The 17,495-nt window shown below is 41.3% G+C and overlaps 1 protein-coding gene across 3 annotated transcripts in view; it reads left to right on the top strand.

Moving 5' to 3' along the window:
• The window catches only part of samd11 (sterile alpha motif domain containing 11), a 54,111-nt gene that overhangs the window by 19,758 nt on the left and 16,858 nt on the right, over nucleotides 1-17,495 (top strand). For 2 of the 3 annotated variants that reach the window (XM_011476982.2, XM_011476984.3), the window contains exons 4-6: nucleotides 713-822; nucleotides 8,241-8,333; nucleotides 12,545-12,709. In XM_011476982.2, coding sequence (XP_011475284.1) covers nucleotides 713-822; nucleotides 8,241-8,333; nucleotides 12,545-12,709 — 368 coding nt within the window. The remainder of the gene's footprint in view (nucleotides 1-712; nucleotides 823-8,240; nucleotides 8,334-12,544; nucleotides 12,710-17,495) is intronic. The other variant, XM_011476983.2, reaches the window with a different exon arrangement.

Below are 17,495 nucleotides of genomic sequence, written 5' to 3'. Positions count from 1 at the left end.
AATCAGATTGCAAACAAAATACCTCCATGACATAGTTGTATAGGTCCATTGGGGCTGGGAGTTTAGAAAGACAGTGGATGGAGAATTTAGAAGGACACTTGGACTTATTTGTAAACCCTCTTCTTCTAAACCTGAATTTTTTTTCTATTGTTCAAAGCCAATACAGGGTGTTTGTACAGGACTTTGTTCTAAAGTGTTGTAAATTTGAAGGAAATCTGGAAATTGAATTCATTGTAAATATGGCTTTTTATTCAAAGGAAATTTTGGCTTTGCTAAATATTTCTTGGCTTTTTCCCCCCACATTTTTGGTTTCCACATTTCTCTCAAGCAGATGCGAGCAGGCACAACATGGTTTTAAGCTGCTAAACTACTTATGAGATGAGAATTTGTTCATTAATATATCTTAGTGTGGAAGATGAGACGGGATGAGACCTGAAAGTGCTGGATACAGTAGTCTGTCAAAGTCTATTACACACACACTGGCACTAAGAGCTAGTTGACAGAAGCCAGTTGTAACCACCGAGTCTTTGTGGAGGAGTGTGTTTTATAGAGCTGAATGGAGCTTGAATAGAGGATCTCTGTGGTAAGTAGTAAGGAAAAAAACATGGAATTAATGCTCTGATGCTTTTTTCTTCTATTCTTGTTTAGAATTTCAGTTTAAGTGACTTGTTTATCTTTAAGCATCCTCTCTTTTTTTTTGTCTCTGTTACAGTCGTGACAGTGACCTGTCTTCAATCATCTCCAGCCTTCACCACAGCAGACAGCCCGGCATGCCCGAGGGTGAGTCAGCTTCGGACCACAGCACCAGTACAGCACGCACAGGTAGGATCCCTGTCGTGTTTGAAGGTTTGTCACAGTTAGACCTTTGTAGCTCCTCGCTCCAGCCTTTCTGGCATTCCTCATCTTCATTTAGCCAGATGATATATGCCACATTCAGATCTCCGGTAGCACATGCAAATTGTCCATTACCTGTAATTAACTCTAATTTGAGTGATTTGGGGAGTTTAACTTAAGCCTATTACACATTTCTACAGGTCGCTCCCAAGTTGATTACCTAATGTTCTTCCTACATTCTCTGCTGCGCTCCAGGATTCCTGCTAAACCCCTTGTTTTAAATTACCTCTGAATAAATAGCTTTGTTTGACTTTAATCCAGTTTCACGTGAGCCGAGGAACCATAGAGTGCATGTGCTAAGCTAAGAGCTTTTCCTGCAGCTTACACTTCGAACACAGACCGCATTTAATCACTGCTATTTGTTAAGGAAGCTGTTTGATGATAGTCTGCGGCCATCTGGATGTCATTCTTCAGCAATCAAACTAACTTTCCTGGATGTTGCTGGCACACTGAATTCAATGTACGTGTTTTCATGACAAACATTGTATTTGAATGGCAAACACAGGGGCAAAGCATCATAAAACTGGAGGCTATGAACTGTGCAACTTTGGTTTTGGCTCTGAAGTCGCAACATTCCAGCGTTGTTACGACATAGGAGATATTTGGGTAGAATTAGCATATGATTGTACCAATGCTGGGTTTTCTCTACTGGTAAAGTCTCAAAATTCTCATCAGTCTGGCAGATCCGTCTGCCTTTGATTAATTACTAAAGTGCCTTTTATCAGCAAGAACCATAACTTTGTTCAGCTCCTGGCCTGAGTTCGACCCTGTCCATTATTATCCTATTAGTCAGAGGTACAGTAAGTGGCATAATCAGTCCAGACCCAACACATCCATACCCTCTGCCTGTGTGCTTACCTCCTTTGTCTAACAGATTAATTGTCCATACGGTGCAGGGTGAGTAGAAGTAGAGTAGCATGGGCTCAGTCAGGGTCTTAGACCCCCGTTTGAGACTGATTTCCACAAATATTTGATCCTAATCAGCGACTGAACTTGATGCAAAAGTCAGGGCCCTGAATGGCTTTCTTAATGCTTGAGGACAAAAGCGGATCAAGGTGGGTGTGGGGTGATTTGGGGGGGGGGGGGGGGGGGGGGGGGGGGGGGGCTGAGTTGAGTGCGGCCCACATCGTAGAGGTCCGAGACCCCCAAATCTGGCCGTTTGGGCATTAAAGGGAGATTTAACAGGCTGCCTAAGCGGCTCATTTCGTGTCTGTAAACAAGTCCAATCCGATCAGCAACTGGCTCTAACTCTGTCTGCCAGTGAAATTAGGCACAAACTCATTCTCAAACACACACAATCAACTGTGTGCCACTCCCTACCTGCAGGTGCAAAAACGTGCACGTTCACATTTCCAGCAGGAAGTTTAATTCATTGGATTCTGGTCATTTTTATCCTGTGTTTGTGTTCTTTCCCCTAAATTTCGTAATTTGGCAATTCATTGTAGAGATGAGGGTAGGACTGGTGGTAGTGAAACAAAAAGGCACTTAGAGGAAGAAACAATTATGTAAATATTTTTAATTTACAAAAGTCAAAAAGATAAGGTTGTCAAATAGATTCGGTGATGTTGGTGTGTGTGTGGCAGGGGTCAGCAGCAAAGGGAAGCAAGCTTGCCCGGTTGTCTCTGAGCGGTAGTGGGCCGTTAATTAAATCAGAGGGACAGACAGGAGGGCTCCCTCCCTCTGTTTCTTTCTTGCTCCATCCCTGCCCTCCCTCCCTCCTGTGAGAAGTGGGAAGGAGGTGGAAGAGCGGGAGGGGGGAGGGGGGCGCCGGGCGCCGGCGCTCAGAGTCTGGCTGCCTGTGGAGTCTGTAAACTGTGGCTCTGCGGTCAGACCGGAGACTCAAAAAGGCAGATAAGGTGTTTTTGGGTTGCAGCTCTCTCTCTCTGCTTTGCTCCTTATGCTGACTCCCAGAGGCAGTTACAGGCTGCCGGCGTGTGTGTGGTTGGGGTTTGCAGAAGCGGTATGGGTCTTTTTTGGGTGTGTGTGTGTTTTGTGCGTGCACACCTTTCCGTATGTGTGTGTGTGTGTTTTTTTGTTTTTTTTTATGTTTGGTTTTAGAAGCTTGCTATATGTGAACATGCAGCTCAGTAAACCTTTTCCTCCCAAGCTTTCTGTATATATGAAGAGCTCCACACGTTCTAGCAGCAGTTTATTAGCATAGAAAAGAAATTCTTCACCAAAGAAAAGACATCTGATATTAGCTCTCTGAAGCAAACAGGAACAAACACAGATATCGTTGACCAAAATTTGTGAATTTATTGAATAAGGAGAATTTTAGGTGATGAAACAAACACTGGATTTAAATCTGTTACTTAAATCCCCACTCCAATCATCTTTTGACCTATTGTAAAAGCATTCCCAGTAACCTTTTGACTTTAATTATGCTGTTATAATCCAAAATAAAAAAAATCCATTTAGTTTTTCTTGGACTTATGTTTTTTGCAGAGCAGCAGGAGTTGATTAGAAATATGCCTCCAGGTTGTGGGCAAGACTGTTGGCATGGATCAACCCCCTCCTTACTTCCCATCATCCATTTGTTTATACCCTCTCCCACTATTTTACAACCCCTCATACCCCCAACCAAACATTACTGATGTAACAAAAATGGAAGCAATATCGGAAAGATCCAGCCGTACAGTTTTAAAGCCGGATGCCAGCTTTGATGAGGAAAACAAAAATGTAGATGGATCTAATCGTCTGCAAATGAATGCATCAGACTGGAGCAATTTTGAGCCAGACTGTCTTAATATATGTCCGCTATCATCAGAAAATGGCCACAAGAACATGTTAAAAACATCAAAAACACAATTTTCATCAAGTTTGTGCAAGACATCGGAAAGTTAAATCTCTTTTTTCTTTTAAGAGTTGAAAATTCATGCATTTCAAAGATCCAGAGTTCACACATTTTCACTTTCAGTTTACCATCATGTCAAATATAAAATGTCATCAAAATGCTTTTTCTCTCTCACCAAATTGTTACAATAGAGTGCAAATCTTGAATACGCTTGACGTATCCCCATTTCTAACTAATCCCATCAAATACATATTTATGAAGGATATTTTTTGTCAAAAACCTATTTAAAAGTCACATTTGACCTCAAACAATAAACACTAGACATATTAAAACAATTTATTTCAATTATTTAATTCTAAGTAGTTTATGTAATTCTAACAGAATATGAAATAAAATATAATACAAAGTTTACAACAAAGCAAATGATAGTTATATCTATTGTCTTAAATTCTTGAATGGGACACATTTTTAACTTTTACAAAATTGCAGAATTGTCATCTTGGTGTCTTGGATGGATGAGACTGCTGTTACACTGGGACGGTTGTGCAGTTTCTCTGGCAAAAGAGCCCTTATCTGGACAGAGGAAGATTCATATTCATTAACTTTAAAATCCAATGAAATAGTTTATACCAGAAGGACTTCAGGGCAGCACCACTGAATAGAAATCAACAGCTCTGCTTTTCAACAGCAGGTTCTTATGCTTTGACTCTCTTTATAAAAAACTTTGAATGATGATTGACTTTTGTGGGACAGATGCTGCCGAAACTGTGTTCAAGGTGAACATTGTCAGAACCAAGGAAGTACCGGAATTAAGATGTTTGGTAGAAGCGTCACGTCTTTCCCTTTCTTCTCAATATTTGTCTCCAATGAGTTCTTAGATGTTTTCAGAGAGAATGAAACAGGCAGAGGTGCATGGAGTCACCTTTTCATTTGCCAGTTTTGGTGCATCCTCCTCTTAGCATTATCAGAAGCGCTTCTTGCCCAAACTCCAGCATGCATCCCCATCCATCCATCCCTTCCTCCTCCACCCTCCCCTTCCTTTTCCCAGCTGCATCGGCCCGTAAGCCAATCAATGGCAGGGCTTTCAGGGCCGGCGGAGGCCCCGGCGCACGGAGGGGGGGATCAATAAGTTATTAGCACCATTCTGTCAGCTGTAATGTGGAGATTGATCGGGGGGCTGCGGCTGCCGGCGCCCCCCACGTCCCCACCTGTCACGCATCCGCCCCTCAGCCCCTCTCTCCATGCACCCCCCCCCCCCCCCACTCTGCCGGCCTGATAAAGATGACAGATTAACGGAGTAGGAGTGGAATTAGGAGAACTGGCTGTCTAAGATGTCGACACATTCTATGGGATGGGAAGAAAAAAGGAAGTTTGAGGACATTAAAAAAGTAAAACAAATAGAAAAAGAATAATACAACAGTGCTTATAATTTGGCTCGGTGGCATCACTTAAAAGATGAGGGGTTCAACCTTACGCTTCCTCTCTTCTCATCCAGGTTTACCAGCAGGGAAAAAACCTGCTAAGAACAGCGCACATATTTGAATATATCATAGCAATAAGAGTATTTGCTCCTAATAAACTACTCTTCTGACACTTCAAAAAAAAAGAAAAAAAGGCAAGCTTTAATCTTAAACAAAACCGGCTTTCCAAATAATTTTTTCCCAGAAAAATTAACAAGCAGGTGATAGGAAAAGGCCTGGGGTTGACAGCAGTGTTAGTGGGGGTAAAGGGTTTTTAAAAGACGCTGGCATAGCTCACAGTTAGGCATTAAAAGGGAGTGCCCGTCCTTTAAGAAACCCTATTTAATTGGCTTTAAAAGCTTTCCGCCCTCAAATCTCGGGCCCTCAGGCACTCGCTCAGGAGACGCGGTGTCTTGAGCGAGGTCGGCTCAAGAGACAGCTTGAGTGTGTGTGTTTGATCATGAGAGGCTCTGGGTTTATGCGTGTTTGGTAGAAAAGAGGGTTAACTAATGGGGGGGTTCGCTAATAGGATAGGCTGAGACCATCTATGAATTTTTTGTGTGACAACATATTGGACGTAGTTTGAAATGAGAAGGAAAACAGAATAAGAGGCCATGAAAGTAGAGTTTGTGAAAACCATTTAGTGTGCGCGTGCACACACGTGTCCATTAGAAGTCCCTTTTACACCCACCTCTGTACCTTGTGAATTGTATAGGAAGTGGATCTCCTCAGGACCTGAAAGGCAACATCAAACACCTCTATTATTAGTGAACCTCCTTCCTTTGTCCCTTTTCTTGCTTGTGCAGTCATCCTCTTACAAAAACCTGGACTTTTTTAGGACCACAACAAAAATCTTCATCATCCTATCTAAAAATCGCTGTTTTTCCCCTTCTTTTTTTTACAAACAAGGTTAATTGGTAGGAATTTTTTGTTTGAGCTCTCACCAAAGATTCATCTCAGAGAAAATGTTGCTAAGCAAATGTATAGTAAAATGGCTTTAAGTAAGTCATTCAAACTCTTAAATCCTCCAGCTCCAGAAACAGAAGCAAGCGGAAATGATATTATGCTTAGCCAACCTCAACGAGGATGTCAGGGATCATTATTTAGATAAATTGCCATCTATTACAAACACTGAACCATACCATCTGAATGCAAAAAATTGGAGTGCTGACCTTGCATAACTACCTTCAGTCAAAGTCCCTAGAGTTCTTATTATGCCTCTGCTACATCCTTATACATGGATATTACCAACTTTGTCATTTTGCATTCTTAGTGTGAGATGTGAACTAACATACTCTAAACTACTGACAAAGCTCAATGACTGCAAAAGAGCTTTAAGGCTTCCTGTGCTATATATAAGTATTCTGTAATTTTGTGATATCAGTTATGAAGTCCTACACTAAAGCAGTCCAAACTTCCAGTGCGAAAAGATGTACTGAAGCCAGCTAAAGGTAAGCAGTCCAAAGCTTTATTGCTACGTTCAGTTTTGGCCTTTAAAGCGTCAGAAAGGATCCCGGACAAACCCCCAGATTTGCCATGAGACAAAACTTAAAAATAAAAAAATTAACATATATTAACATATAGAAATATATATTAATTATAAGACCTAACAAAGACCTAAAGAAAAAGTTTAGCAATCTTCTTGCTATAAAAACGTTTTTTGCAAAGCACACTGAACAGACTTTATCTTGGGCTTCAATCAAGCTAATTGTTTACTTCCTCCTAGAAAAAAGAAAGAGAGACACAATATTATCATAATTAAAATTTTGTCTGTTTTAAACATCACTGATATACCCTCATTTTATTAAAGTATTCCTACAAAAAAAAACACGGACATAGTCTGTACATTTCATTGGATAAAAGAAAGTTTCAATGCAAAAAGGGAATGTCAGTCAGGGACAGATTAAACTTTAAACTGCAGATACCCAAGCTGGGCACCAAAAACATTTGAGCACCAAGAATTTTTTGAGGTTTTGACCAAACTGTGTTTTTTTATTTATTTATTTATCCCTTTTGATTTTATTTTGTTTTGCCGTTTACACACACTGTGAAAATGATGAAAAATTGCCTTGTTGAGAAAGGGAGAATAGAACCTTGGGGGTGGAACAACACCCCTCCTTGAACACCCTTTTTCCTAAAAATAAGCAACGAGAGGTAAGGAGGAAGAGGAGCAGTTGCTCTTGCGGCGTGGCTGTTTGTGTGCAGTTAGAGACAGAAAGGTTGGAGAAAAACAGAGGTGCGTGACACAGAAATAAGGTGAGGCAAACGGAGCAGTGACAAACTGCTTTTTCCTTCCTGCCACGGCTGCTGCGTGGTGCACTCTGCATCCCCACCCGCCACTGATTAGGCCTGTATTGATTCGAGGCGTGTTTGAAGGGGTGGGGGTGAGGTGATGGGGTGGGAAGGAAGAGAGAGATGAGAGGAGAGGAGAGGAGGAGATCCCAGCAGGGGGTTCTGTAATTGTACACTAGATGCCCCTCTTTGGTAGCAGAGTTGGAGGCCTGGGGACAACAGGGAGGAAAAAGAATGTGTTTTTGGGAGGAGAGTAGGAAACCTGCAGACGGGAGAAGAGCACAGACAAATTTAGATGAACGGAGGGAGGAGAAACAGATGGAGGAATTGGTGTTTACAAAAACGTTTAAAAAAAAAAACCCCACCAGTGACGCCAAATGTCAGCTGATAAAAAAAAAAACTTCTTGTGCAGAAAAGAGAGATTCAGAGATGCACTTTAGTTTAGCACAAGGAAAAAATGATAACATTTGACGACAGACTGCTGAGATAGAGACGTAACAGGCAACAAAGTCTCGTCTCCGTGCCCCAAACAGGCTAAGACGTGTGAATTATTTGGGCAGATCTGTCATCCGCACCGATATAGGCTTCCTCCTCATCACTGACAGAACAGGCACATCTCCAGATGCCTGTAGCTTGCTTCATCTGCTTTGTTTGTTTTTTCTCTCTGCCTATCACTTTCTCCTTTGCATTTCCAAAGAAGCTGCCATGTATGCAGGTCACTCAGACCAGAGATGCCAACTCAGTGTCATCCCTTTGTTGTTGTTTTTTCTGACTCCCTCTTCTTTGTGTGTGCATTACAGATGACCTTCTAGGCAAAAGGAGGAGTTTCTCTCCAAACACCAGCAGCGAGTGTCCCACTGACAGCAAGAAACCACGCAGTGCATCTCCAAAAGGTAGGGCTCAGATCTTGTCTGCATGTTCGTATGCTACATCACTGAAATTAAATGGTGGAAAATAGTAGTTAATCAACTGGAAGGACAAAAGTAAGATCCTCAAATACATCTGCACAAACCTGTTCGTGAAAAAGGTTGATGAGCAACAGAAGAATATTTGAAGCTAAAAGGAACATGCTGACTGGTTCAGCCCCCGTGCTTGGAAGAACATGTAGGAGGACATGCAGGATCACCAAGACGCTTTAGTTTCCACGTTATTTTTTTTATCTTTTACGGTTGTCAAAGAGTAGATGCTACACAAAGGTGTAGTTTAAAGCTAAATTTAAGGTGCGCAGTGAGGTGGAAAAAATGTGTACGTTTTTAATTTTATTGTGTAAATTACTTCATATATTTCTTTAATTGAATAAAGTGACCTTCCCATCCAAAAGGAAAAAAATTAGGAACACAAGCTGTCAAAACAAAGTGTCTCTTATGTGCAATCATGATGCCGGCGTGTATTATTCATGTCTTCGTGGTGTGGTGTGAAACAGGCGCCCAGCTTGGGGCAGCAGACTTCGTCCTTGTGGACTCCTGAAGGAGGCCTTTTGACTGTTACATTGCAGGACTCTGAACCCACAGCAGCTCACCACACATCCAGCCCTACCTGTGCCCAGCCTCTCTGCTAGACACACACCTCCAGTAATTTGACACATCTATGGCGAGCCATGCTTGTGTTTAATTGTGGAGTTTTAGGCCTGTGTTTGACCTTTACCCACCGCTCAAACTATGACCGGCTGCAGTCCTGCAAGGGGGGCTTTTTCCTCTTTCTCTGTCCAAGAAACCCTCGTCCCTGGATTCTTTGCTTTTTTGTATTTTAAGAAAACTCAGCCTCTGAAAGATGCACAAATTTGTTTTGGTCGAGAGAGAAAAAGTGTTTGTGTTTACAAGTTGTTGCTGCTGCTTGCCCACTCTGCATGAGCTTTCTTCTTAAGGGGATAAGTGATTTTATTTTGGAGGTTTTGTTCCTCTCATACTCGAGTGTAGTTTGGTTCCTTGTTTTCTAATCAGAAAAGCTCTAACTATATTTTATTTGCATATCTACAGAGAGGGTTGCGTGGGTGTCCGTGTGCACAAAGGCTGCTCCTGACAGAAATACATTTAAGCCATTTCAAAACATTGCTGATCCTTTGTCTTAACCTTGAGCTCTGTCCACACCTAGAGCCTGACTTTGCACCTGTATGTCTGCTTGAATTTGTGTCATCTACGCTGCTTACATCTCCCTGCCTCAAGGCTGGCGACAGCAACTATCCTTTAATGACTGATGCAGGTAGAGAAGCAGACTGAACACAGCCTGGAAAGAGTGGTGCATGGATGGAGCCAGGTAGATTGGATGCTGCCGTGCAAATGACGTCTGTTTTACTTTTAGCTGCTAAGACTGCACTGGCTGCTGTGTTTAGAGAGCGGGAAACTTTCGACAGGCACAGACGCATACAAACAAACACTTTGGAAACCCTGGGTGGATTAGAAGGAGCTCGGCAGCGGAGACAGGGATATGTGTTTGCTTCTTCCCTCACCACCTCCACCCCACCTTCGCTGCTCAGCGCCACTTCTGCTCGCCTGCCCGGGGCCAGACTCAGGTTTCAAAAAGAAGGAGGGTGGTTAAAATAACCCTTGCTTTCCTCCGCTTCTCCCTCCTCCACCTCATCCTCTGTCTCTTTCTTCTAACTCCTGAATCACCTCCCCGTCTATCCCCCGCCACCCTTGCCTTAGATCATGTTACTATTGACAGAAAGGGGAGGAGGGAGGTCAGAGAGAGATTAGGCATGAGAACCGACAGCTAGATAGATATCATACGCCTCATCATTCACACAGCGTGGGGAACTTTTGGATTTTGTTCACTTTTTATATTTAGTCAAATCATGGCGGTTTTTCACACAGTGTTAGAAAAATCGTGATGCTGTAGTTGGGTCCAGCTCAGAAAACTATCACTGCACGGCTGCACCTTTAAGTATGCAGCTTCTCATTAGGATTTTTCTATTTATCCAGAACTTTTTCGAACAAACTCTTAATCCAAACACTTTTGGTTCAAATGTTAGAAAGACTTCAGATCAAAGAGAACGTTCACATTAGCGTGAGATTGCATACTTGATGTAATCTCAAGCACCCCTCCTAAAAATATGCTGTTTTTTTGTAAAAAATACTCTTCAAACCAAAAGGTAAAAAAAAAGAGCAAAATTTGTAATCTCCTATTTGTTTCATACTAGAATATTAGGCTATAAATGAAATGTCAGATGCATTCGTGCTAAAAGGTGGAAGATGGCTGATTAAACCGAGAGAGAAAAGAAGAGAAAGGATGTGTTAAAGATGAAATTAACACATAGATGAATATAATTAAAAGGACCAGTGGGTGTGCTCAGTACAGCAGGTAAGCCTCTGCAGCCATGCTGAACTAAGCAAAGGCAAAAGCACCTCATTTCAATCACAACTCACCGGTTGGTCGGAGGCAGCAAAGACTGGCGTTGAGTTGCAAACATGCAGAGCGCCTGATAATTAAAATTGGGGGGGTAGGAAAGGCTGATCTTTGGAGACAGAGGAATCACTTGCCAGTCAGAAAATCTGTGGTTAAATTCACAACACTGAACCACATTCACTGATGTGTTTTTTTTTTATTCTTTTTTAATTTATGTACCTGTGGAGTCTGAGAGGCAAAGAAGGAATACACGTCTCAGAGCTGGACTTTACATGGCAGCTTTACTAATAATACTTTATGTTTTTTTCAAGCCAAGTCTTAAAGGCACAAACCTGTTGGACTTACCCTAACAGCTGGTTATCTCTGAGGCCAACAGACTAGACTTTGGTTTTCTGTAAACAGCCATTAGTCCAGAAAATAAAAGTGAATGTAAAAGTGCTTGTTCATCACCCACCCCTCACTGTTTGGTAATGATAGACTCCTCTGTTCTCATGAAACAGATCCATTCCATCAAAATAAACAAAATAATGGCGAAACTACAAAAAGCTGCACATAGCAGCATTTTTCAGCAGCCTCTTCTGTCAAAGACTTCGTAGTCTTTTTTATTTATTTATTTTTTTTGTTAAGATGAATGTCCTTTAGTAATCAGTTTGCTCAATGGTGCTTTTTTCCCAACATAAAACAGGTTAACTTTACCAGAATAAATAGGAAAGAAAAATATTCCAGACTTTTTTTTGTTGCTTTTTAAAAATAATGCTTTTTAATAATATCATTGTACTGTGTAATTAATTTTGAAGTGATTGTGTGAAAATGGAACTTAAGTGAAAAGCTCCCTAACTTAGCCAGCCTCATTAATCATCATGATTGCACCTTTAGGATCCATTTCGGCATTAAGAATTACTCATTTTTTTAACCTTTATTTCAAAACGAATGATTGAAAAACCAGAAATATTTACAGCCGCAAACTCCAACCCAAAATCGCAGAGACGCTCAAAATTACAGACCACCATATAAGGATCATTTAGGTAGGAAAATGTGTCTTGCTGCATTTTTAGCCCTGGTCTCCCGCAGCAGAAGTGACCAGCTGAGGGACTGAAAGAGCTCTCCTTTGAAGATAATGAGAACATGGCAGCAAAACACCTTTTTACATTGCATGCTCAGAAATCACATGTGTGTAGACATGTTGCTTTTAGCTGCATGCTTCAAGCCCTTGTCTAATGTGGTTTTTCACAACCAAGGTGCAGGATGATCTTAAAACCTTGAATCTTAGAATGAACTTAGTTCTTGGACTACCAGCAAGGGACAGGGATAATTGCAAAGCCGTAAAGTTCTGAACTAAAAAAGCAGATACTTAATTTATTTGGTAAAAATATAATTATTGCAAATAAAACAAAACAACAACAACCCAGTAGTAGTCAGTTCCCATTAAGTCTGGGCTTGCTGTCTGTGTTTGATTAGTGTTTTGTGATGTTTGTAATGCTTTAGAAAAGTGCTACCCTTCTTCTTAGACCCTTCCAAACCCCTTACAAGAAATGCTTCATCCCATCTCCAATAACTGGTTTAAAAACCTCAAAACAGATTTTGTTATGTTTTCAGTTTTTGCTTTTTACTTACTTTCTATGCATATTGTGTAATTTAATAATATCTAAAATGACTGTGTGAATGTATATGTGTTTTGTTTCATTAAGTTACTAAAAGGAACAAAAAAAATCTGTATTTTTAGTAGAAGAGACGATAACATTTTTTAATTGGAATTTTTCAGAAAACTCTGAGAGCCCGGTGGGGGAGGCAGGTGGGACCCACAGCCTCATGAGCCCTGAGGAGCATTATAGGCGGATGATGTCTGCACTAAGCGAGCCTGGGTCCTACGAGGAACAGCAGCAGCGCCTCTACCAGTTAGCAAGCAGCATGGGTCTGCATGGCCACGGTCAGTAAAGCTCTGCTTAAGTTGTTCTTTTGTTGCAATGCAATGGTCTTTACTTTATATTGTTTCTTTGGTACAATGTGATTGAAGCATATCTATTTGCATTAAAAATATATTTATAGATTTTGAAAATACATACTTGGATTTATAATTGTTTCCAATTGGAACTTTTGAATTCCCTATTTCAAAAAGAAATCAAGAATGAGTCCTTTCTTTCACCTGTCACCAAGTCACGAAGGTGTGTTGCTGCTTTGTAACCCCGGAGTGTAGCACTGTTCTCAGAGTGGTGTGTTTAGGTGTGCCACGCTGCCGCCACGGCAAAGCCCCAGCCGTGTAGACAGCTGACATTTCTATTTAGAGCACCTGGTGTCAAGTGTTACTCGGGGTGATTTCTGGCCACCCTGATTTTCCACACCCACAAACCTTCACAGGCATCAACTCTGTGATTGATACGGGGGCTCTCATTGGCTGCCTTCCGACACTCGCAATCCGCCTTCACCTTGGAAACAGGGAACATGTTACACATTTATGCATTTTTTTCCTGACATCGCATCACTGGTTTTGGTATGAGAATCTTATATCTGTATGAATATGTATGAGGATTAAAACCTGGTCGTGTTTCACTGTGTTTAAGAATACATTTTTCATTTTATCTTGTAGTTGACCAGTTTTTTTTTGTTTTTTACTAGTAACAATGTTATTTTATCGTTGCAAATCTAGAGGCTCAACCTGATCGCTTACTTTTTTTCTCAGAAGTCCTGTTAGTTTTCTTTTAGGTTTGGTTCTCTGCCTGAAAAATGTAAAAGACACTCTTGCTCCCTCTTTCACTTCATGTTTTTCCTCTTTGAGAGGCAAAACTCCTCTTTGTTTTGATGTCGTTCTATAATTTGTGTTGCTGGATGAGGTTAAGGCTCACATGAAGTACTTACAGCAATGGGAAATTGTTTCTGCGATAAGAACTAACAACTATTTTAAAATATAAGAACACAAATATCACTTTCGGTCCTTCGATTAAAAAAAGAAAAATCCACACTCAGTGGTTTATAGTTTTATATATAAAACTTCATCTTGTATATGTTGTGGAGGATTTAGATGGCAGAAGCTTCACCCACATACAGACTGTTCAGAGGTTTATTTATATGAGAGCCTGCAGCTCCACCCCCACCCATTCTCCAATTAACAGGTGGAGCTTGCTAAGAAAGTGACACTCTCAGGCAAAGACAATAAAGGTGGAAGGACAAGGGGAATGGCTGTTTTGTCTCTTGAGAGGCTGACATGAATCACTTCAGCAAGAACCCCTTGACATGGGCCGAGTCCCCAATGGGGCTCCTGTGACCCCTCCTTTCTCCCCCCCTTGGGCCCCATCATCTCTCCTATACATCTCCCTCTCAAGCTTGCTCCTGCACCCCCACTTCCCCTCATCCCTCTTTTCCTCACCGCCAACTCTCCCTTTAGCCCTGGTCCCTGCAGAGCATCCTTTCATGTGTTTGAAGTGCAGGGCACAGAAAATGAAAGTGTGTGCGCGTGAAAGAGACAGGGGTGAAGAGATCCCTGTGTGTGTGTGTTTGGAAATGTGTAGGTGCAAGGTGTTGTTTGAGAGGCTCTCTGTCAACCTGATGGGCAAAAGATGAGTTGGGAGAGGAGTGGAGGGGAAAGTCTGATGTTGGGGGTGGAAGTGGAGGGATGGCAGGATTGTAAAAATGGCCAAGAGGGCTTTCCCTCCCTCTTCACATGATGAAAGGAGAGCAAGGGAGAGGGAAATGAAAATGAGAGATTGGGGTACAGATCCAGATGAAAGTGAGAGGAGGGATTGGATGGGAGGCATGTTTTGTTTTGTCTCCTGCAGAAATGTGGAGTTGTAGACAGTCTTTTCAGCTCAACCCTGCAGAAAACTCTAACATCAGAACTTTTTAGACCCATCTAACCTCTTTAGCAGTTCAAACTTTAGAGAAGCATTTTCCTATAAAGATATATAATTTTTCTTTTGTGTGAGGCACTTCAGCAGATTGATGTTTGCTTTAATGCACATGCCAGTTTACAAAAATCCATTATATGGCTGTTCAAGTTGCATCAGCGCAGTCTTGGTTCAGACTGCACTGAAGAAGCTTATAAGAAAGGATTTAGGCCCAACTTCTGGCATATTTATTGTTAGAAATGTTGGCAGAGGACAACAAAAAACAGGCAAAAACCAGATCTTTCAAAACCCCATATTAACCAAAGAAAAAGTAAGTGGTACGGAAGAGCAGGATGTGTGAGATTATTGTTTGTGCACCTTAAACTATTTCTTTTGCGGACGAAGCTGTTTGGGGTTTGCATCAAACCAATGAAAATTTAGCCCCGGAGCTCTGCTTTTTAGACTATTCCTGCAGTCTGCAGAGAAGATTTGCAAACACAAGATTAAGAAACTGGAGAAATGCAAAAAACTAAGGAGAAACATGATTAGAAAAGCTTTATGGGGTTTTAAAGGCACTCTTTGGAATAAACAATGCATTCTAACATTTGCCTGTTAAATTTTGCTCACATTTTTTTTGGTTAAACAGCTAACAAGTGAAAATTAAGGCAATGTATACAAATACTTTAAAAAAATTATGTTACACATTTCTGAAACAGAAAAAAACGCAAAATCATTTGTAGAATAAAAATCTTGAACTTTTACTCCTTTTGTTTTGTTTTTAGTGGAACAAATCAAACACAACCAGACTCTTAAAGACCCACTCTGGTAAAAATTGTGTTTTTTGGTGTTTTAACATGTTCTTGTGGTATTTCTCTCATGATGGAGGACATACATTAAGAAAATTAAGCTCAAAACTGCATTTTTGAGTATTTTGGGTTTCATTACTTAAATTGGAAATTAGTAGCAGATGAAAAAATACTGTAACGGGGTGGGTAGGGAAGGCGGGGTTGCTCTGTGCCATTGGTCCCACCTACATCTCAGAGGTAAATTTTGAACGAATACCTGACACTTTAAAACGTTTTTGGCTTAAAAAAACAGCATAATCATAATTAAAAGACCACTGGGAATGCTTTTACAATAGATCAAAAGATAGATAGATAGATAGATAGATAGATAGATAGATAGATAGATAGATAGATAGATAGATAGATAGATAGATAGATAGATAGATAGATAGATAGATAGATAGATAGATAGATAGATAGATAGATAGATAGATAGATAGACAGACAACTTTATTTATCCATTTGGGAGGTTCCCGCATGGAAATTGACATCTCCATCGCATACAGCACTATTAGACATAATCAGAAAAGTAAAAACAGTAAAGACAGTTTACATTTCTGCAAAACAGCATTTAAGAAAGTCAATCAAGGCCCTTTCCTTTCTGTCCCACTCCCCCCTCCTAAGTGGTGGTTGAAGAGTTTGATGGCCCGGGGGACAAAGGAGTTCCTCAGTCTATTAGTCCTGCACCTTGGGAGGAGCAGCCTTTTGCTGAAGGTGCTTCTCTGGCTACTGATGGTCGTGTGCAGAGGGTGGGTGGCAAAGATGATCCGTGGGACTGTAAAGGCACTGTCTCAACAAAGTTTAACCCCATTGATTCCTCAATTCATTTCCAGCAACAATTAAAAAAAATCACTAATGTTTTTGCATTCGTATAGATGCTAAATTGAGGGAATTTTGGAGCCGAAGTGGTTTGATGCATCTTTGACTAAATTATAAAGTAATAATTTGACTCATATTGCTATGTGTTTCAGGTTATTGGAGAATCTGCTCATGTAAAATACATATGTTTTTGTCTTAAGATAGTCAGCCATCGGGGTAATTTGTCAGTTGCCATCTGCTTCTAGGCTTTTTTTTTTAGAAACTCACTTTGCAAATATTAATTAAGCTAACTCTTATCTAAGGTGTTGGTGTCGGGAACTTTAAAACTTTGGAACAGAAAAGTACATTTAGCAGTTTTAGAATACGTGCGCCGCCCTCAGAAGCCACAGCCAAGCTGAAATGCTGCAGGAGTCACCCTTAAATAATCAAGAGAACAGTTTAACCGAAAGCTTATCCCGAAGCTCATTCTCTGTTACTCCTGCAATCAACACCACTAACTTCATAAGTCACCATGGCAACAACAGGCAGCGTGTGCATGTGTGTTATGAGATTAGCCATAATTGTTTCTTAGTTTGCTTATATTTTTCATGTTTGGCACTCAGAGGCCAATCTTGATTTATTTTTTGGATCTAAAAACAAAAGTTAGCACGGATCCTGCAGTGTGGTCCGGATGCCTTCACGCCTGCAGCATTGATTCTTTTTTTATCTGTTGCTTGGAGGTCCCCAGACTTTATGTAGGTGCCATATTAAAAACTGCTAAAAGCAGTGCTTTAACAGTGCCAGTCACACAAAATAATTGGTGAGGTGGGATTATGACCACAGAAAACTCAGAGGTCAACTGTTCCATCCCGTCACAAGTGCACAGCAGACTGTGTGTGCGTTTGTGTGCTCATGCTCAGGGGCTTCACTTCCCTCTGATCCCTCTCTTATCTCTCCGCCCCCACTCTCTGCATGCACACACCCACACACACACATACACACCTGTCTGCCGCCAGCCGAGTCCCTTGCGGCTCGGCGCAGCAAACAGATCGATACACCGGAGCTAGGCTGCATTAATATCTGTCGCTTCTCCCTCCCCACCCTGGCGCCCACTCAGCCGCTCCAACACACACTGGCACAACACACAAACAGACAAGCACACACAGGCACCTAAATCACGCAGAAGCACACATCACACCCGTACCGACGGCGGAAATGGCCCCTAGCTCCTGAGGGATCTGTCTAATTAAAA

The sequence above is a fragment of the Oryzias latipes genome, chromosome 7, assembly GCF_002234675.1.
Source record: "Oryzias latipes chromosome 7, ASM223467v1".
In the NCBI taxonomy this organism is placed as follows: domain Eukaryota; kingdom Metazoa; phylum Chordata; class Actinopteri; order Beloniformes; family Adrianichthyidae; genus Oryzias; species Oryzias latipes.
This window is presented reverse-complemented; position numbering and strand designations above follow the sequence as displayed.